We start from the raw sequence: 22493 nt of genomic DNA, 5'->3' as shown, positions 1-22493 counted from the left end.
TAGCTTCAGCTGTCACCCAGGCTGCGCTCTAGTGTCACTGCTCCATTTCAGTTACTCGGTTAGAATTTTCCTTAAAAATAAGCTTTATTTATTGTTCACCTGTAAGAACGAAGTCTCGGCGCCCTTGACTACAGCGACAAGTTATAACCACACTAATAAATGCCAACTGGCCACCATGCTTCTGGTTCTCGCTCCTCCACTAGCGTGCTGCCAGCCATCAGCCTGGGCGGCCCCATGCCCGAGTGCTGCCCAGGAGTCACCCCTACACCTTCTCCCCATCTCTTGGATGGTGTTTTGCAGGATCTCCTGGCTTTCCCCAGGAGGGTCCCAGAAAGTGGCACCCTGCTCCTTGTCTACACCCCATGCTGGTCCCTCATCTACAGCCAAGTCAACGCTGCAGTCCCCTCACGTGGTGTCTTGCCTCGTGATCACACACCCAATGCCCACAGGTGCTTTTCTCCAGCATTACCAAGACGTCTGCTCCGCCTCTACCCACCCAGGCTGCTTCTGTTCCAGCCAGTTCTCTTGGCTCCTTCCCGGAGGAAAGCAAGGCTCCCTTTGATGGAAGCAGCTTGCATGTGTGCAGGCGAGGGTAGAGACCCTAGCTCGGGATGTGGATTGGGAGGTTGGCTGGATGTTACTCTGGAAAGACGCCAGTTATTCTCCAGCTGCAGCTCATCTTCTGTTTCAAGAAGAACAGCTGCCGCTTCCTCCTCCATGCCCAGGCAGTCATTGTGGGGCAGGGCCCCGGGAACCAGGGCTGGAGCCTCCTCTGAATTGACAGGGTGGCGCCCCATTTTAATCTCAGGTTTAAGATACACTTTCAACGCCTACAGCCTGGCTCAGCCCAGGCACACACAGCCCTCCCAGCCAGGGTAATTTACTTGTTTGCCTGTCAAAGCAAGAAGGAGGTTCAAGGGTTTAAAACAAAACAACCCCCCCAAAAAAATGGTCCTGGTGATTCTGACTCACAGGCATCCCTACAGGGTAGAGTGTAGCTGCCTGGCAGGCTTTCCAAGGTTGTTTGCACAAAACAGGCTGCTGTGTCTTTCAGGTGGGTTCAAACCACCAACCTTGTTAGCAGTGGAACGCTTAGCCTCTGCACCAGCAGGGCTCCGCAGGGCTGAGGAAGGGCTATCCCTGCCCACCCCTTTGCCCACTGCTCACCCTAAAAACAGTTCTTAAGAGAGAATGAGAAGGCGTGTTGTAAGAGTCCGTAATGAGAGCAGCCAAAGGAGGAGCAACTGGGAGCAAATGTTAAGTACTGTGCTGAGCATTTTACACGTTATCACCGCATTCTCCAAACAGCTTTCTGGAGAGGAGGGTGGCAGCCCCAAGGCAGAGATAAGAACTCCAGGACTCAGGGTGAGTACGTCTGTCTCCAGCCTCACTGTCGTCAACAAGGCTGGGGCTCAGACCCAGTTCTGGCTACTCGTCCCTACCAGGTGATGCCAAAGCCAAACCCACGGCTGCCAGAATGGGTTGGAAGTGGGGAAGTTCAGGTGCTCGTGCAGCAGCTCTGGGTGGTAATCTGGGAGAGTGATGTGCTTCTGATGTAGTTTCTTGTACTAACGTCTTTCATCCTGGAACTGCCGGCTTAGGGAAATAATGAGGAGGAACACTCCTGTGTAAGTAAAAAAAAGGATCCATCATTTGTAGAGTTGGGAAACTTAGGATCACGCTAGAGAAACAACAGTGAGGACATCACTGAAAGATAAGACAAAAACCTGTAAAGGAGAATCCATTCTCCTCAGATCAAGACCAGTGAAATGGGTTAAACTCATAGGTGCAAGGGAAGCAGGATGTATTAGCCACGAGCTGCATGATGGATAAATGAGAAAGCAGGACCCCACCCCCCACCCCGTGAATAAGGTTATTTTTCCTCTCCACCATAGTATGAGAAATACAATGTTATTCTCAAGCCCGAATATTAGAATCACCTGAGGCGCACCTAAATTTTTGGTATCCTTTTATTGGGAGCTATTACAGGTATCATAGCATCCATAGTTCAGTCACATCAAGCAGCATTGTACAACTGCTACCAAAGTCAAGTACTTAAATTTTTTTTCACACCAAAATATACTCCATAGAACATTTGACCAAAAACAGCCCCCCCCCCCAACAAAGCTCAGCAGGCAGGAAAGGGCAGGACAAACGGAAACCGGAGCCCAGGGAGAGGCAAGAGTGGGGTTACACTGAAGGATTGCAATTGTTACATTCTGCAACAAAGCTTGTGCAAGTTGTTGAATGGGCAACTAAATTGCCCTGTGAATGAACACTCTCTCTCTCTCTCTCTCTCTCTCTCTCTATCACATGAGCTCCTGCCCTGGCCCATGTCCATTAAAGCATCTCGGGAGGCTGGGCTCAGGCCTCAGTGTTTTCAGAGGTGTCCCAGGCAGGTCCAATGAAGGGTTCAACTGGAGAACCCCTGACAAGAGCAGCCTCTGGAAAATGAATAACCACCAGCGAGGTCCCTAAACCGGCACCTGGGGATTCAGGGTGAGGGGGCATTGCTGGGGCAGCGTTCCTGAGCAGCTCCCTTGGTCAGCTAATGTGCAGCAGGGGGTATAAGCCATATAGGCAGTAATTCCAAATGAGGTGGGGGGTGGGGTGGAGGGATCGGGGAAAGGGGGGTTTCTCCAACCAAGTCACTGCCCAAGTCTTCCAGTTCACTCCAAGGGCATGCTGAGCCACTGGCCAAGGGGTAAGGGTTGGGGTGGAGATACCCACTAAAGACCTGGGTAGGAATGGAGACAATTCAGAAAAAAGCAGGGACAATACACCAAACCTGGTTTTAGAAATGTTTATTTACTGAAGTGGGCAAAAAACAGCAAAAAGTCAAAACCAGACATATTTTGTGAAATTAGTGTGTCAACACATTCATTTCCTTTATAGCTTCATTTTTTAAATTTGTAACTGGCCATCTAAGACCAGTAACAACTTGATCTAGTTTAGGAATATGGAGGAGTACTGTAACTAAGTGTGTGGGAAAATTCTATTCACTCCCCCCACAAAATTTGTTGAAGCCCTCTCATATTGTTGACTTTAAAAGATCTTTTAAGAGGGTAGATGGGTCATTGCAAAAGAAACTCTTCAAAACTGCCCCTCCCCCCACTCCTTACCCAGCCTACACCCACCCCCAACTCCCAAGTCTCGTGCAAAATGATAAAAAGCAAAGTTTCCAAAACACTGAAATGAAAAATAATCCCTACCTCTTAGCAGGGTGCGTGAGCTTTCCGTGGAGGATGGAGGAGACCCTTGGAAAATGAAAGAGCAAGTGCCCTTTTCTACATCGAGGTGCAAGAAATGTTGCCATTAGAGCAACCTCCTTTTGAGGGAGGGGGCGCTACAGTGGACTGTGTGGGAAGCATTACAGTAATGCTGGTAGACCAGGGGGAGAGGTGAAGACTAGCAGTCTCCAGTGACAGGCTGGGGCTGGGGCTGGTGGCTGCCCTGGGATGTGGCCCTGGGGGGGGGGGGGAGGTCATCCCGCCCAATCCAGACCCTGCCCACCGCAGATACCTCCTCTGTGGGTCACAACGGATGTTCACTGGCATGGTGTTTTCTTAAACTTTGTCACAGACCAAGAAGAATGGTCCTGGGGGGGTGGGGGGGCTGCTCCCAGGTCCCAGGGGAAATCAAACACATTCCTAGAGTCTGTCCCTGGAGGGAGGGGCGGGAGGGCAGGGCAGACTGCCCTTTCACAGGGTGCAATAGAAAAAGCAAGCAAGCAATAAACAGAGAACATGAGTGAGGGACTTTTTTTTTCCTGGTGGTTATCTTGTTTGATGGCTTGGCTGGTTTGGAGAAGGGGTGTGTGGTGGTGTGTGGGTTACTGTTCTGACATGTTGCTGAAAAACGATAAACTGCAGCAGCAATGGTTGCGTTTCCTGTTTTCCATTGCCAAAGACACAGTCCGCCGGGGCCACCCCTCACGCGGAGGAGTCGCCCACTCGCTGGTGCAAGCGTCTTCTCCCAGCTATTCCACGAGCAGCAGGTAGTCCTTCAGGGAAGCTGGCAGCGGGAGGCCCTTCACTGCCTCTGGCAGGTACTGGAGCCCCAGGCTGCGGCGCACGGCGTAGCGTGACAGGGTCTTTAGCGTGCCCGGGACCGAGCACAGAACAGTCAGTTTCTCACACAGCTGCTGGTCTCTGGCCACCTCTCGGGGCATGGTGCCGTTTTTCCGTAACTCAAAGTGTCCAACAGCTCGGTGGAGGAGCTCAAAGCAAGAGTCCTCCTTCTCGGTTCCGAGTCCCCTGACCAGCAGAGCCACCAGGCGGGAGATGGGTGTCTGGCCTTTCAGGTTGATGACTCTGACCTCTGCCCCGTAATCGAGGAGGATGCTGACGCTCTCCAGGTTTCCCTTCATGGCAGCCCAGCTGAGTGGCGTGTCACTGTTGTAATCCAGGGCATTGACGGAGGCCCCGCTCTCCAGGAGGGCGCGCACGCACTCGGCATTGTTCTTAAAGGCCGCCCAGTGTAGTGGGGTGTCTCTGTTCCCGTCCAGCGCGTTGGGGTTTGCACCATACTCCAGCAGGACTTCCACGCAAGCCTCGTCCTTCTCAGCTGCATAGTGGAGGGCGGTTCGGTTGTAGCCGTCCAGGGCATTCACCTGCAGAGAGGGACAACGGTGACAGGAAGCAGATGCTGGAAGGCAGAGAGGGCGGCAGAGCAGCTGGCAAGTTCTTCTCCCCCGCCTCTCTTGCATGAAAGGAGCCACGGTGGGCGGCTCTGTGAGATAGGCGCTGGGCCGCTAACCACAAGTTTGGTGGTTCAAACCCAGCGGCCACTCCCCAGGCGAAAGATGGAGCTGTCTGCTCCTGTAAAGATCTGTAAGCTTGGAAACCCTACACAGGGCCCCGGGGAGTCAGAACAGGCTGGATGGCCATGGGCTTTTCTTCTGCAATACCCTCCACGGGAGCCTCAACGAGCAAGTCCCAGGGAGTCTTGGTGATCAAGGAGCTAAGACAGCAGCTTAGGAGATAATAGCAAAAGCTGTGTAGATTGAACCACAGCAGAAGGGCCTCGACACTTGCAACTCCTGGACAGTCAGTAGGCCTGGCGAGGACAAACCGTTAATGTAAACAGCCAGCAGACAGTGAGCTGGAAGGAAAAAAGGAGAAAACGCCTTCTTCCTGGAGCCATGGGTTCTTAAAGCGAAGACCTGGGGAAGAAGTCCTTAGGATTGTTTTATATACTTGCCCGACATTTACGTTCTAGCATGGGTCATGCCCAATGTCACCAGGAACTAGAAGGTGAACGTGGAGGTGGGGAGAGATGGGGCAGAGAAACTCTAAGAAAATGTGACACTTGTAGAGCTTGGGGAATCATTCACGGGAAGATGTTGGCAACGTTACCTCAGCTCCCTTTTCCAAGAGCAACTCCACGCAGTCGGCATCTGACACCATACAGGCACAGTGCAGGGGCTTCAGCGTGCCGTGGGTACAGTTCACATCTGCTCCCTGCCGGCAGAGGAGACCCCGGTCAGTGTGCAAAGCGCTGGCAGGCTGGGCAGGGTGAGATTCAGAACCAGGGGCAGAGGGAGTTCAGGTCCTGACTATACCTTAAATGTACCCCTGGTTTCCAGATTCCACTTTTACAAATAAGATCATTTCAGCACCGATGCTCAAACCCAGAGAATACAGCAGGGGGTAAATGAGAGCATGTGCCAACCCCTGAGCTCACCCCAGTAGTTTCTCCATAAGGAAGTCGGCCTCTGGGCCTCACTGAGGGCCTAACCAGGCATGGGAAAGCACTGTCCAGGGGTAGGGCAGCTGGACCAGAAAACGGCTTCTTCTTTTTTTCTTTTTTCCCCGCCACTAGGCTTTGAAACCTTCAGCAAGGTGAGTGCTAGACTGAAAGCAGAACGAGGAGGGCTTTGCGCGTTTGACCACTCAACAGATGACCACCCCTAACTGCGGGGCCACTTAATGTTCTCTCATTTATTAGTATCTTCAAAGAAGTCTCCCATTAGCAGCACTCTGCCCCCCTCCCCACCCCCCCCCACCCCCCGCCCAAATCTGATCAAGGAGATGGAGATACCACAGGCAGGTCATTGTGGCCGGATGACTCAGCGGCAGAGCTAGAATTAGAAGGCGACAAAGTTTCTGCTGCTGAGTATTCTGATACCACTTTTGTGAGAATGAGCTAAGCAACTGTTGCACTCCCGGCTATAGATCAGGAGCTTAAAGGTTGTTACAGTGAATGTATACATGTAACCCTCTGGATGCATTGTCTAGTGACCAGAAATTACTCTGTCCTCAGAGAACAGGCCTCACACACCAGAATGCCAGTCATACAAGGGAATTACTAGAGTGAATTCTCTCCTAAGATACAAATTACCATACATTTGTCTTTTAGGGGCTGATTTCCTCACCAGAAGTGTTAGCTTTTCTGAAAACAGAAGGCAAGGGGACTCTCTTTATGGTAGTAAGCCCAGACAGGAAGAAAGGCTCTCAAGGAGATGGAAATCACCCCTGCTTTGCTTGCCCAGTCTCCCCCTTCCCTCAGTACACGGAGAGAAGGCCTGAATGGAGCTGAATGGATTCCATACAGACCATATCCAGACAGGGTTCACAAGAAAAGGAGGGGTTGTCAAGAACATTCCATGACAGGAGGAGGGAAGAGAAGCAAAACATAGGGAAATAAATCGTAACAAGTTAATACATTTATAAATCTTAACAAGTTAATACATTTAAGAAGACTCTTAAATGCAGTCACCCTTGTGACCTTGGATCCAGTCAAGGCTGAAAATCTGTCAACAACTAGGATCCCCCATGCGTCTTCCCACCTTACCCCCCACCTCCATGCAAGCCTTGGCGTCAGTAAGGGCACACTCACCCCTCTGATGAGGTCCTCTACATTATCATGTGGGAAGGAGCGGATGGCGGCGATTGTTCGAATTAAGCGCTCTGAGAGAGAGTATTTGCTCTGAATGCTCTGCATAATATACCACATACTGGAACTCATCAAGGCTCAGAGTATGTTCACATGCTCCAAACAGCCTGAAACAAACAAGGTTTAGGTATACACAGTATCACCGAGACACCTGTCCTTCAGGCTGGGGATCTCTGAGACCTTCCCAATACTGTAGATTTCCCAAGATCCTGATTCATAGGCCTTTTTTTCTGTCATAAGAAAACACAGATGATAAAAGTCACATAGGGAGCTGAATAAACGTGGAGGTCAATGCTTTAGTCCTTAGGACTTCTGTTCTACTCTTGACTCTAGTAGTCTAGACAAGATTTCTTCAAGAGGTGCCGAGGCACCCAGTGCTACTGGTTACACAGCGGAGGCAGGGAAGGGGATTTTCAAAGGCTAGAGATCTGACATACTTCCTTCCTCTTCAGAACGTGTGTGATCTTTATTACTTTTGCCACTTTCAGGTGAATCACTTAAGGCCACTTTTAGGTTAGGTTACCCGCCAAAGACAAATTGACCTTAGTGTACAGTGATTCTTACCTAAATATTATCTATCCATCTGAATGGGAATTGATTAGAGGACAAGGACTTTTCCTATACTCAAAAGTATCAATGACTCAACTTGTGGATTTGCCTCTCTATGTTCTCCAGGCACAGGGTCTCACAGAAAGCACACATTTAATACCGCAGGGTTGGCTATCGGAGAAGAAGCTAGCACAGCCATTCTTTGCTGGCAAAGGAGAGGGAGCACGCTGTGCACCAGAGGCAGTGTGTTCCTACTCACAGGGCTCCCTCAAGAGGCTTTCAAATGTCTTCAGCAAAGAAAGAAAGGGGGGGGGGGGAGGGGAGGGACTACACTTGTAACTGAAAGTGGGAAGAGAAAGTGCAACTGCTCTGGAGTCCGGGTATAAGACAGGAGGGGAAGCCTGCGTTCACACCAGTCACCTGCATTGTCAAGTGTTAGGAAAGCAAACGTAAGACTGTACATGCAATTCCTTATTTGAATAATGGGTTGTTTACGACAACTGAGAAGTGGACTGGGGCAAACATCGAAACCACAACATGGCAGTTGATGTCTGGACAGAAGAAGGAACACACTTGACTTAAACGCAACCACGATAAGATGGTTCTGCTCCATCAGAAGTGCAGGGGGGGCATTGAACTTAACAAAGGTGGAACCTTTCTAGGAAAAAGTGCATTATCAAAAACTGTAGAGAAAGCAGTCTACAGTATCAACTCTCTAGGTGTAATTGCTTAGGAAATCTGTATTCTTATGAAACTATTAGCTCCTTGGGGGTAAAGAAGGTATTTCTTTTAATAGTACCTAGCTCATGGCAGGTCTTCAATAATTACCTTTTAAACCAATGATAGTGTATTACTTTGAACCCTAATAAATGTAATTCTTATAACGAAGCACGTTATAAGTATGATGATTACTAAGGGGTTAATAATTTTGGCCATCTCATAATAGGCATATTTTGCTTTTTGTATTGGGAAATCCCATGATACACTCTAAATTCTAATAGTTTCTTTTTCCTAGTCCGTAGGCATTTACATGTTTCAGAAACATTCAGTTACGATTAATAGCCATTTTCCCTTTAATCGAAATGGGTTACACGTAAAAAATACTGTAAGAATCCATGACTCAGATCGCAGATTTGCCCCTCTATTATGAATGAATGAGTTTACAGGTTTATGTACATGTCTCTGCCATTTTCGAACTATTTCTCTCGCTTCAGAGAGAGGATGGTCTACATCTTGGGGGAGGGGGTGTGCATTTGAGTCAGTGATACCAAGAAAGGGGCATCGGAAACTGAAGACTTGAACTAAAGAAGTTCCTAACCATTTCTGGGTGACCGGCATCTTTGAGAAGCCAAAGAACCAGTCTGCACTGGTTTTCGGGGCGCTCTTAGACCCAGACTAGGGATCTCTAACCCAGAGTGAGGCCACAGGTTACTGTCTGATGCTGGCCTGAAAGCTCTCAGTAGAAAAGATGGAGACCTTGGAGCAGACTGACAACATTCCCTGCCAGGAAGGGAGCACCAAGGAAAACCAAACAGGACCTCTCAGATCACCCGTGGCGCTGCGAGCCCAGCCTCTGTTGGGCCCCTTCGTCTGAAAGCCCCCTCTCGTCCCCGTTCGCTTTCCCTACAGGATAGGGCAAAATCACCAATGGGTTTTTTTATGGCGTCGCTGGAAATAAGGTGGGAGAGAGGAGACACGACAAATGCCGGTGCCAGCGAGGCTCGGGCTTGCATCCCTCGAGGAGGCCATCGGCCGAGGGCAGAGGCACCCGGACCCGCCGCACTGGCCGGGCCTTTAGGGGCTCGCAGCAGCTGGGTCTCTCCGAGGCCAGGGCGCACAAGGCCGGGGCTTGCCCTGCAACGACGTGCGGTGCCAGCTTGCACTCGGACTCTCAAAAGGTCGCAGCAAGCCGGGCAACCCTCGGGGCGCCCGTACTGCAAGGGGTTCTCGCCAAATGCACCCGGGAAGCCCCCAGAAGCGGACCCAGCCTCGCCCTGGAGCGGCGTCCCGGGACCGGAAGGGAGTCGTACGGCCTCGCGGGGGGCCCCGAGGCAGCGTTACTGGGTGTGGTGCCCCGGGGTGGGGGGCCCGGCTGCAGACCTGCCCGCGGCACACTCACCGAACCGCAAGGCCGAGCAGCGCAGCGAAGCCGCTGTCAAGGCGTGACCCGGAAGCGGGAGGGGTCGCTGCGGCTCTTCGGTTTCCAGAACCAGCCCGGCGACGGAGGGCGCCTGCGCACTGAGCGGCGTGCGCGCGCCTGCGCAGACCCGCGGCACCGGCTGGCCGCCCGAGGCCCGGCGCCCGCGCTGCGCTCTGGTTCCCTCCCGCCGCGGGGAGGGGCCTCGTGGGCGCTGGGCCGGCAGCCGACTCTGCACCTGCGGGAACCCGGCCTGCGGTGGGGCGGCCCGGCGCGCCCTCGTTTGCCTCCCCGCGCCGTCCTGCCCACCGGAGCCGCAACCAAACCCCGCGCCCACACCGGCACAGGTGCTTAGAGGTGCGAACGTTTTCACGGGGTGCCTCCGTGGGCAAATAAGAGACTTCAGGGGGGTTTTCTAAACCAGGTGTTTGGTAGACGTCTACGTGCCCCAGGACCCCAGCAGGAGATTGACCGCCCTCCCACGGAAGAACAAACACAGCCACTTCTGCAGGGTGGGGGCACAAAGGTTGAGTAAAACGCTGACAGCAACCCTTCCTATGGGAGAGCCAAGCTGGCACTTCTGAGAGCGATCGGTACTTTTATACGTGCCGAGCATAAGCCTAGCAAAGCCCGCTGCCTTCCTGACCTGCTCTAAGCAACACCATCTAAGGTTTGCAGCCCCCTCAGCGGGTCAGATGGCCCATGCAGTTCCCGCCTCCTGGTTTTTAAAAGAAGCTGAAATTTAGATTTAAAAGAAAATAAAGATTAATTCTCCCTAAGTGCAATAATTTTTGGCAATTTTTTTTCATTTTTAAAACCAGGCAACAATCAGCCTACGCCAGTGGTTCTCAGCCTTTCGAATGCTGCGATTCTTTAATACAGTTCCTCGTATTGTAGTGATCTTCAACCATAACATTATTTTCGTTGCTACTTCATAACTGTAATTTAAAAAATCATTTTATTAGGGACTCATACAACTCTTATCCCAATGCACACATACATCAATTGTGTAAAGTACATTAGTACATTCATTGCCCTCATCATTATCAAAACATTTGCTCTCCACTTAAGCCCCTGGCATCAGCTCCTCATTTCTCCCCTCCCTCCCCACTCCCTCCTCCCTCACGAACCCTTGATCATTTATAAATTATTATTTTGTCACAACTGTAATTTTGCTAATGTTATGAATCAGGCGACTCCTGTGAAAGGGTCATTCGACCCCCAAAGGGGTGGCGACCCACAAGTTGAGAACTGCTGGCCTATGCAAGGTCAGTGCTTTTATCACCAAGGGAGAAAGACAAGACTGCCTGCTCCTCATCCAGATGTGTACTGTTGGAAACCCTATATAGGGCCTGTTGGAATCTATTAAATGGCAGTGAATTTGTTTGTGGGAGCGGGGCTTGGTCACTGGCAGCTCCAGAGTGTTCATGTAATGGGCAGCCTTCTTTAAAGCGGTGGGTGTGGGAGTGTGTGTCTTAGGGATTGTCTTGAAGCTGTAGTTACATATGAACCACATTGGTTTTACTTAGTTTGCAGGCATACATCAGGAAGGGACCTGAATGAGAGGGTGGCATAGTGGTTACCATGTTGGGCTGTGATCCCATGGTGGGCAGCTGGAACCCACCACAGCTCAGGGAGAGAAAAGACTGGGCACTCTATTCCCCTAAACAGCTACAGTCAGGGAAACCCACAAGGGGTTACTATGAGTCAGCCTTTACTCAGTGGTGGTGGATTTGGTTTGGAAGCAGAAGCCCCATTCCCACGCCCGAGCTACCCATTTGATCACTTTCAGGGACTGGAGAGAACCTGGGTGGTGCTCAATGCTTCGCAACCAGCAATCTAGGACAGAGCACAGAAGAAGAGACACCCTCCCACACAGACTAGATGTATCTGAGTCTGTGCTGATCCAAAAATGGAGCGGTGTATTCTGGGAACTGCATTCTTTCCTGGCCACCTGCAGAACCCAGGGAAGATCAAAGGCATGTCTACAAAGGCATGTCTATGGGGGAAAAAAGCACAGATGGCAAGCACTGAAATTGCAGCCCTGCCCAAACACCATTTTGTATTTAACCTTACCACAATATCAGCTGGAAAATATAAATCAAGCTCACTCATCTTTTACTTGACACATGCTGGCTGTGGTAGTTGGATGATTTCACATCGACTAGACAGTCAGTGGCAAGTGGAGTCTAATTCTCATAGCCGGTGATGACAACCGCAATGGTGACTGGAAAATGCTCAGTGGCGCCCCCTTCCAGTGGGGTGTAGGGCATGTGCCAGACCTGATGGACCTAATCTCATCGGAATTGTTACCTGCCAAACATTCGTGTATATGTGTCTATTCGATCTGGTTGGGGAATTATGAGGTGAGAGGCAGTTATGTAATGAGTCCCATTCCATTTAGCATGTGGGCCAAGGCCTACGCAGCCTCCTCCTCTCTAGACCTAGTGTGGTGATGCTCTACTTGGCACCAACCACGGCTCCCTCAAAGTGGAGTAGAGACTTCACACAACTAGCCTATTGAGGGGGCTTGTGACAGTCTCTCACCTTCATCTTACTCAGCCTAGCTCTAGTTGCTCGCTCTCTCTTAGAATCCACACCGAACCAAAAGGAGGTCCCCATTTGCACACGGCGAGATGATAGAGTTAAAACAAGAACCCGCTGATTTCGAGTTGATTCGGCTCAATCTTTTACAGGGGCAGACTGCTTCATCTTTCTCCTGTGGAGCAGCTGATCGATTTGAACGATTGACCTTGTAGTTACTAGCACAACACATAACCCACTATGCCACCAGGGCTCCTTGATAGGCAGAGGATCCCATAAATGGAAGTACTGTGCCTGAAGGGTAGCATCTCTGGCCCTCCTCCAGCCTTCACCAGACCCCTGAAAGCTCTTGTCCAACAGTGCATGCCAATTTGCATGATGGAAAGTGTTCAAGACAGCACCGAAGACCTAGATTTTCGTCCCGGCTCTGAGGTTGATTAATGAGTTCATTTCTCTGGGCATCAGTGTTCACATTTGTAAAGTGAGGGATTGACAGAGATGACCTCTAAATATCCTTCTAGTTGTACAATTTTGGATTCTACCGAACTAGGCAAACATTTCTGCTTTCACACATTTTACAATGTAGCCCAAAGCAGAAGAGCTGGCGACTATCCCACGATGCCTTTATTAATGGAGCCAGTAGAGGCAGCAGGGGCTGCATTACACTGGTTCCATTTCTGTTTTTTTCTGGCACCTCCTTGTCAAAGCAGGCTTAGGCAAGGTTGGTCTCCAGCTTCAAGTTTGGACTGTTATTTCTATTTAGAGAGGTTCAAACACATAGGAAAGCAAGAGAGACTGATAGTCCATTAGCTACTACCACATTTTGCCAATCTGTTTACATTTTTTGTTTGTTTATTTTTTATTGTCTGTCCAGTTTCAGGTGTTATAGCTTTGGGAGAATTTTTTTTCTTCCCGAGAAGGCGTGATTTGACATCCCATTTTAAAACTATGTAATATTGAATATTCATTTACTTCTTGAAAAAGGATAAATTGGTGGGTTTGGTTTGAAAGTAGAAGCCCCATTCCTAGTGTTGGAATCAACTCTGTAGCACATGCCTTGTTTTTGGTTTTGCCTTCTGTTCACAGAGGAGAGCAGACTGCTGTGGAATCCATCTGCCCTCAGAGAGCCAGTAAACCCTAAAGCAAACCTACTGTCTTGCGTTGATCCTGATGCATAGAGACCCTATCTGAGACTGTACATCTTCAAAGGCGCAGACAACCTCATCTGTCTCCTGTGGAGCGCTTGCTGGATTTAATCCCTGCAGTTAACAGCCAGCATAGCACCCTCAGGGCTCAGTAGGGATGAGGAATGTGAGCCACATGGAAGACAGCAAGTATGGATTGTCTTGTGTCTCTTCCAAAGAGCTGCCTAGCAGTGTAGGGGAACTCCGTGACCAGAATTCTGCCAGAGCGGAACACAGAAATCTTAGACCCTACAGAGGCTGGTTGTTGTCAAGGATTACGATTTACATCCATCCGCTTGGTTTGAATGGAATCAAATCACCATGAAAAGCACCCTGTGCAGGAAACAAAATTAACCAACTGCCAGACCCAGGTAGTGCAGTCAGTCTACAAAACAAACAAAACAAATCTTAGCTGTCCTGCCTCCTTCCACTTTGACAGGGCACATCACGTACATACTATAAGCTACCTTACCTTAGGGGAGGAGACAGATAGAAGAGAAAGCAAAAGGCAGACAATGGACCCCAGATAGGTGAGAGGAACAAGACGCCTCAGGGCCAGTACCTGGAAATCGACTTACATATTTAGTTAAAGCCTTTTTTTAACTTTAAAGAGATGATCAATTATCTGAACAGAAAAGTCAGGGAATCATCTCAATTTTCCATTTAAGGCAGGGGACTATATCTTCCCTGTGATATTTTTTTAAAATACGGTAAAGACAAATATATCTTGAGCATAGCCCATGAATCTCACATTCAACATTCTCATTCTATCTCGCAATAGTCTAATTGGTCACTTCTGTCCAACTTTTGGTTGCAAATGATTGTGCTTCTTATTAGATATACTGCACCTTCCTGCCCTAGAGGGTCACTGTGAGTTGGACCGTACTAGATGGCAGTGAGTTTGTTTGTTCGTTGGGGTACCTCCCGTCAGATGTTAAGATTGTTTGTTCGTTGGGGTACCTCCCGTCAGATGTTAAGTGATTACTTTCTCTTCTATCCCTTGCTCTTCCAGTTCTGAAGTACTTCCAGTCCCTGAAGGTGTTGATTGAAGTCCAACAATGTTGCAATTGACTTGAGCTGCCAATTGGCTAATGATGTTTTGCTTGTAAGGATGTGTCACTGGCTGGTCAACACGTGTTAGTATCCAATCTCTGTGGGTAGCCGCCCTGGCGGTGTCCCAGATTACAGACTGGGTGACTTGCCCTTTTAGGCATTGAGTTTTGGGCCATTCCTTTTTGGAGGGAATGTACCTTTCTTTGCCTGTTGGATCCACATGCTTTCCCAATTGTGAATGTGACCCTACTGCGTGCTAAAGGAGAGGCATTCCACCTGAGCACTTCTCTAAGTAGTATCAGAAGCTCTGTGGCCAGAACTCACCACTCGACCCTCTGCCTCAAAGCCCTCATCCTTCTTCGGGGATTACCTGGTTACTGTTGATGGCAGTTTCCCTTTGGTCCGTTAGAGAGAAAGGTGACTTTAGTAAGTAGAAACGCCTTCCACATAATCTCTTCTTTTCTCCCCAAAGAAAAAGAACGGAGTCCAAGGGAAGTTTGAGATATCCAAACAGTGAAGGCAGAAGAGGGGAATCAACCAAAAGCAAGAGGAGAGTGAAAATATTAGATCTAAGGGTCAGACTAGGTGGGCAAAATAGTATCGCGGATTTTCTTTACTTTGAATTTCATCTGTTTGGGGAGGGGTCATGGCATATTACACAGTGCTCATATCTAGACACAATATAATATCATGCAAACACCCTAGAGACCAGAGTTCCAGTTATGGTATTAATACTGGTCCCTTTATCTGCCTAAGCAAATATTTTTGTTAGCTAAGTCTCCACTTTCCCATCTTTACAATGGAGATGAGAGTGGTAAAATTGACCCCCAAGGGTTAATCTCACAAAAAAGAGTTCACATTCTAAAAAGTAGGTTTCTCAACTGAATAAATATTGCTTCATTTTGCATGTGTTTGAGGTGACCCATTGTGTAGTCCTCCCAGTGGCATCGTGGACACAACTAGGGGAAAGACGGAGACTTTTTTCCGCACTTGTTCACCTCCTTTCCTACAGTACAATCCTAGACACCAGAAAACAAACAAAGAGAAAATCAAACTCATTGCCATCGAGTCAATGCCGACTCATAGACACCTTATAGAACTGCCCCTGTGAGTTTCTGAGATGTCTTTACTGGAGTTGAAAGTTCCATCTTTCTCTGGGTAAGGTGCTGGCTAAGTACAAACTACACTGAAGTACAGCGAGCTGATCTCACCACTACAGGAATAATGGAATGTTTCTATATATTGGCTTTTGGCCCTAAAAAATGAGGTTAGAAGCACATTTAAAAGGAAACATGAAAAACAGTTTGGGAAATAGAGCAAACAAAAAGAAGAAGGAAGCTCAGAGGAAATACAAAGTCTCATAAACATGAAAACCCCCTGAGCCCCAAGGAAGCAAGTCCGTGGAGGAAAGAGCAATATTTCTGTGCAGCAGGGCTATGTCATTAGGATGATCCAGGGCTTCTCTTGGAACCACTTCAAAGGCAGACATGCTCCCATTCAAACTCCACTCTTTTTCTCTTTCCTTTGAATTTCTCCCAAGGCTTGGAGATATTTATGAATTACGGTTTTTAATGAGCTTCTCGTCAATCTTTTATGATAAGTTTTGGTCGTACAGGCTACTCATATTTTCTACAATCCGGATAATTTAAAAAATATTTCCCAGCGGAAATATGGAGAAAGTTTGCCTGAGGGATTTAGAAAAACAAATAAACTGCAGCAAAAATAAAAATAACAATGTTTCCCTTGATGCCATCTTAAAAGCCAACTGTCGTTTAGTTTATCTGGTTAGAAAAAAGATTCTGCCTAGAATCTTATGTTCTTTTAAGGAAATAACTGTGCATATGGGATCAAATTGACAACCAGTGGGCCACGTGAAAGGTGAGAGGGGAATCTTATCTGGCAGTGAGTTTGTGTTGCTAAGGACAGTGAGAAAGGCTACATAGCTACCAAGAAGGCGAGCTATGTCACTGAACTGCACAGGCAAAACTGTTGAGCTGGAGGATGGGCTGCTGCAGATAGTCTCATCTCAACAGCAACAAATGAAACCCAGAAAGAAATACAGCCATGGTAATGTTACTCTTAAAATGAAATATACATGACACTATTTTCCCAAGAGCGCAGACATGAACACCTAAATTACTTAACAAACCAAAACTATAATGGATAAACTCTAAACTTAGTTCCCTGCCACCGAGTCAATGCTGACTGTTTTGAATTTCCTGGTAACTGTTTATGGGACTAGAGAGCCTTGTCTTTCTCCCCAGGAGCAGTTGGTGGTTTTGAACTGCCAACCTTGCAGATCACAGCCTAACATGTAACCACCTCTCCAATCAGACAAACTCTAGCAGGAGAGAGTTTAACATTGCCCAAGGCAGGGAAATTAAGGGAGAAATCTCAATTTCTCTGCACATCTGCCTGGTATCATGTGTGGTCTGCAAAGTTCTATAAGCAGAGAAATAAATGACCAGCCTCTGAATTAATCTCAGGGGCTTCAGGGGCAAGTTAGGTGATCGCAGAATTTTCTGCTTTCTGGAGGCCTTTGCTAACTCTAGTAGGAGTGTGTCTCCCTCAGGAAGAGCCTGTTCCTTCAGGCTTCTTATTCAGAGTGCTGTAATTCCTCCTTTGTTTATTCATCGATCCACCCATTCATTCAGCAAGTACGCATTAAGTCCTATTACCATGTTGTGCGTTATGATAACCCCCAAAGATCCTACTGAGAACAATTTAGACATGGCTCTTGCCATCAGGGAATTCTAGGTTGGTATGTTAACAAACTAAGAGAAATAATCACTGAATGTTTAAATAATAAAAAGTCATAAGTTCTATATAGGAAACACATAGAGCGTAACAGGAGCACTTAATAAAGGGTCTGGTTCAGGCTGGAATATAGAACAAAGCTCCCCTGAGCACAGACCAGGAAGATGAAAGGAAGTATCAGATCAAAGGGGAGGAGAAGATGCAGGAGTCGACCTTCCAGGTCAATGGAGCAGTGTATTCAAAGGCCCTGAGAGGAAAAGGGATTGGGATGTTGGAAGCAGAGAAAGGATCCAGTGTAATAATGAGGAGAGATACACAAGCTGAGACCAGAGAGGGGAGGAGGCTCAAGATCAAAAGGGTCTGAAGGGATTTGTTAAGTATTTTGAACTTTATCTAAGAGGAATAGAAAGCTATTGAAAGCAGAGGTTGTACACTGGTGCATATAGAAGCTGGAGGCACAGGGAATCCAGGGTGGATGATACCTTCAGGACCAGGGGTGTGAGGGGCAATACTGGGAGGGTAGAGGGTGAGTGGGTTGGAAAGGGGGAACTGATTACAAGGATCTACGTGTGACCTCCTCCCTGGGGGACGGACAACAGAAAAGGGGGTGAAGGGAAACGCCTGATAGGGCAATATATGACAAAATAATAATTTATAAATTATCAAGGGCTCATGAGGGAGGGGGGAGCGAGGATGGAGGGGAAAAAAGAGGACTTGATGCAAAGGGCTTAAGTGGAGAGCAAATGCTTTGAAAATGATTAGGGCAAAGAATGTACAGATGTGCTTTGTACAATTGATGTATGTATATGTATGGATTGTGATAAGAGTTGTATGAGCCCCTAATAATAAAAAAAGAAGAATATACAAAAGCAAACAAATTTTAAAAAATAAAGTTTTCAAAGCAAATCAATAACTGAAAAGGCCGATAGTACCAAGTGTTGGTGAAGACCCAGAGCAATGTGAGTTCTTTTCTGCTGGTAGAGTGTAAATTGCTACAACCGCGTTAGAAAACAATTGATATTTCCTAGTAAAACTGAAGGTAAGCATACCTCATGATGCCTGAATTCCATTCCTGTGCATAAACTTTAGAAAAAGATGTGCATATTTGAACTATTAAACATACTAAAATGTTCATTCCAGCATTGCCAATAACAATGTAAATCTGAGAAGAATAGAAATGTTCATTATGAGTTGATGCGACAATAAACAGATAAATATACTGAAGCACATTCATTCAATGGAAAACTGTAGAAAAATGAAACTGGAAAGCGAAAGCATAGCTACCCCTGCAACACAGGGGACTTTAAACTGCATAATATTGTGGAAAAGAGCCAATAAATCAAACAATAAGTTAATGTAATTTCATTCATGTAATGTTAAAAATAGGGAAAATTGCACTGTTAATACAATATTGAACCAGCCAACCAGTAACAAAACTCCAAACTCACTGCCATCAAGTCAATTCCTGCTCATAGCGACCGACACTGTAGGACAGGGCAGACCTGCTCCTGTGGGCTTACGAGGCTGCGACTCTTTATGGGAGTAGAAAGCCACATTTTTGTCCTGAGGAGCTGACGGTGGTTTCAAGCTATTGACTTTGTGGTTAGCAGCCAAATGAGTAACTATTATACCACCAGGCCATAAAGAAAAATAAGGAAATTGTTAATATGAAAATCAAGAAAATAACTTCTAAAGACGAGAGTTTTGACTGTGAAGGCGCCTTAGACAGGAGCAGGAGGCTTCTGGGTAGGGAAGATAGCTGGTAATCGTTATCTTTAAAAAAAATTACTTGAAAGCCTCAAGTGAGCCAAAATTTATAGGTTTTTACTTCTGTTTCTATGGATAATTCAATTATTATATTCAGCTTTATTTGGCAGCTTCTACTATGAGTTTTATGAGACTAGGAATCAGCCAATGTTATTTCTTTCTACTGATTTGAAATTGTCTTTCTGGTTTCATGTTATAAAAATTGATATCCTTGAATAGCCTTTTCCCTAACAGATCTGGAGATGTTTGTAATTTCTGCACTTTAAATAGACAGGTCTAATTTCTGCCAACTACATTTTGGGTCCCAACACTGTGGGAGCTTGAAATACTGGAATATCTATTCACTAGACAGCAACACTCAATGGCAAACGAGTATTTTGTGGGACTGATAAGCAATGGCATGGGCTCCTGGGGCAGATCTTGGTTATTGGTGTTAATTGGTGATGGGATGAGGACGGGCTGCCTGCTAGACCATGGGCTTCACCGGGGAGCTCCCCACTAATAAAGCTATTTCTCTTTCTGCTCTCCCTTTGTCTTTTCAGTTATCTTTGTCTGTCTCCCCATGCCTCCGTTGACCTCCGTTTTCTCTGACAGCCGTGAGGAGGTGAATGCACAGAGAGGAGAGGGGCAGGACTGGCTAGAGGAGATAACTGAGGTGACCGCCATCCTCCAGACAGCTGATGGCCGGCTTAGAGAAAGGGAGGGGGGAAGAGGAGCTTCTGGCTATGGCACTTGGAGACCATGGTCGTCTTCCTATTTTGAAAGTGAGGCAATCACTTCAGAGCTCTTTCAACCTTCGGTTGTGGTTAAAATGGGAACCGTGGGGCTGTCAAAATACCACAGAACTGGCAGGCCTCCAGTGGTAAGTAAATCTTTTTTGAAGATTATTCATTCATTCATTTATTTATTTATTTATTTATTTAGATTTTAGTAAATCCTTTCCTCCTACACTAAACTCAGACAAGTAAAGACTCAATTCCATTTTCCAAGGCCTCTTGGAAAGGAGATACCAGGCTCTTTCCTCATACCTGTTGCTTTCAAGAGATGTGTCGGAAATGCTTCCTTCTCCTCCTGGCCTCAGTGGAATCTGAGGACAAGGCTGCCTGGGGGCCAACAACGCAAGGAGCAGTTCTACCCAGCTTTCCACGAGAATATAGGTCTCTACTCCTAGCCCCACCGTCCTTCATCCCCAGGCTTGTGCTTTACCATGTCCTCTACAACCCTTCCTACGAAGAGAGCTGCCCACGAAGATAAAGCAGAGACCCTTAAGTCTCAAAGTCCACATTGCAACATGAACAGTGGTGATTTCAATGCTCCGATGGTGTGAAGTTGAAGGACACTTATTGTCTACCCTGCCCACAGGTGGCTTGGGGGGTACCATTTCTCTGCTGAGCAGCGAAGAACCCCTCCCCCCATGGCTTTAGAAGGAAGGGTTTTGTTTTTAGAACAAGAGGTATTTGGAAGCTGATATGGTGATAGACGGGCTGGGATGAATAGGAGATTGGGTAGGCGACTCGGAATCACCCTCTGAAGAGGATCGAGCGCCAAATGTGCACCATTCAATTTGGGTCGTCACCAGTCAACTTCACATCTAGTTGTCCTCTTGCTTCTCAGAGACCCAGACAGCTCTGTGGGAAATAACACAGCCTTGCCGCAACTGCCCTACTTAGCTGGTTAGAGACTGACCTCAGTTCCGGGCATTGTTTTCTTGCCCCTGTCGGATGTGGGGACTGACTTTCGCTTTACTCCCCGGAAACACTGATCTTCAGATACCACTTATTTGCTAGGGGTGGGGACTTCTGGTTGGTTTTTGTTTTGTTTTGTATCTCACTTTCAGGACAGAAGCTGGAAAGGCCAAAAGCAAGGGACAAATAGGCCTTCATTTTTTAATGGCAAGAGGTGCGAAATGACTACGGTTGAACAGTTCAGGAACCCAGAGGGAAGAGAAACACTGATTCTTAAAGCATTTAAAAATTTTAAATTACAAAAAAAATGTCTATTCATAGTCTATCCCCTCCTCTTAATCAGCGAAGAATCTTACAGTCAGCAGGAGAGTCCTGTCTTTGAAACTGCCTCTGGTTAGAATAAGAGAACAGAAGAGGAAAGTTTCTCCTTTCCACAGTGCTGCAGGCGGGCAGGGGCAAGCGTTCTGAATAAGCCTGGCCCACGTGATGTTTGAGACCTTCAGGAGGCCGTGGTTGCATATGCTGCCGGGGGCTGAGAAGGGAAGTGAGAACAGGGTAGGCAGCTCTCCTTTCAAAAGACGAACTCCTTTCTGTTGGTAAGAGGTAGCAATTGCATGTGTTTTGAAAATCGCTGTCTTGTTCAAATAAAACCCAAACCATTTAAACGGTCGATTTAAATTTAAATTAAACCATTTAATTGTGGGAATTGGAGCCTGAGCTCACTGAAGCAGATGGCTTAAAAACCCGGGTGATGATAAGGGGGGTCTGAGACAAGGCAGAGTTGGATGGAACTCTGCAGTCTACACGTCCGTGAGGGCGCGGTTTCTTTGTGTAGATGTGGGTTCAGACAGCATTAATTCATCTAGTGAACACATGTTCATAGGGGAGCCAGCATGTGTCAGGAAGTACTCTAGAAGCTTGTGGTACAGCAGAAAACAAAACAAACCCAAACGCTTGCCTTCCAACCGGGGTGAAAGACTATAAATAAACAAGCCGAAGGCTGACGTGGTAAAGAATAAAGCAGAGTAAGGAGATTAGAGCAGAGGTTCTCCACCTTCCTCATGCTGCGACCCTTTCATACAGTTCCTCATGTTGTGGTGACCCCCCCAGCCATAAAATGATTTGTTGTTACTTCATCACTGTCATTTTGCTACTGTTATGAATTGGGCAACCCTGTGAAAGGGTTGTTTAACCCCCCCCCCCAAAGGGGTCGTGACCCACAGGTTGAGAACCACTGGATTAGAGGGTTCTAGGGTGAGGGGATGAGGGCTCATTGCACGGTGGTTAAGCATGCCAGCTGTTGGGTGGCAGAAAGGTGTATGGCATCCTGTTTCTGTAATGACTGGCAGTCTGGGGAACCCTATGGGGCCGTTCTGCTCTGTGACTCAGGAGTTGGAATAAACTCCATGCCCACTTGCATTATTTTGGCTGGGGGAAGTGGGTGGGAGCTGCTATTTGCATAGGGTGGTGGTCAGGGTGTGAGGGTGGCGATAAGGCCATATTTGATGCGAAGGGAGAAGGCAGAGCGTTGTGCCCATCCTAGGGACGAGGGTCGCAGCCTATTGGCAGGCCTGCATAGTGGAGTAGCCAAGAGGCCAGAGTGGCTGGAGTAGACACAGCACCAGGTGAGGCAGAGAGGTGGACAGGAACTGAGGGGAGAGGTCGGATCTGGTTGAGTTTGTTGTGGGAGGAAGACCATGGGAGGCGCTCCAGCAGGTTCCTGGTGCTTGAGTAATGCACGCCTGTGCCTGTGGTCTGAATACGTGTGGTTGACAGATACTCCTCCCTTCGGTTCTGCCCAAGAACCCGCCCGTGGCTGCCAGTGCAGTCCTCGTTTGCATCTGTGGAACAGAACCCACGGATACCTTCAGTGCGGTTGCTCCACTGTAGCTGACGGTGCCCTGCTGGCCCATGCGATGC

General features: G+C 47.8%; 1 protein-coding gene across 3 annotated transcripts in view; it reads right to left on the bottom strand.

The window, feature by feature from the left end:
- Positions 1-1952: 1952 nt before the first annotated feature.
- Positions 1953-22493, bottom strand: part of ASB8 (ankyrin repeat and SOCS box containing 8) — a 31784-nt gene continuing 11243 nt past the window's right edge. For 2 of the 3 annotated variants that reach the window (XM_075551807.1, XM_075551806.1), the window contains exons 3-5: positions 6841-7004; positions 5358-5462; positions 1953-4612 (exon numbers count right to left, since the gene is read on the bottom strand). In XM_075551807.1, coding sequence (XP_075407922.1) covers positions 3980-4612; positions 5358-5462; positions 6841-6969 — 867 coding nt within the window. In that variant the 5' untranslated portion in view covers positions 6970-7004 and the 3' untranslated portion in view covers positions 1953-3979. Of the gene's footprint in view, positions 4613-5357; positions 5463-6840; positions 7005-9565; positions 9676-22493 lie in introns of those variants that run through there. The other variant, XM_075551805.1, reaches the window with a different exon arrangement.

The sequence above is a fragment of the Tenrec ecaudatus genome, chromosome 6, assembly GCF_050624435.1.
Source record: "Tenrec ecaudatus isolate mTenEca1 chromosome 6, mTenEca1.hap1, whole genome shotgun sequence".
In the NCBI taxonomy this organism is placed as follows: Eukaryota; Metazoa; Chordata; class Mammalia; order Afrosoricida; family Tenrecidae; genus Tenrec; species Tenrec ecaudatus.
The sequence above is the reverse complement of the archived record's forward strand: the minus strand, read 5'-3'. Positions and strand labels throughout refer to the sequence as shown.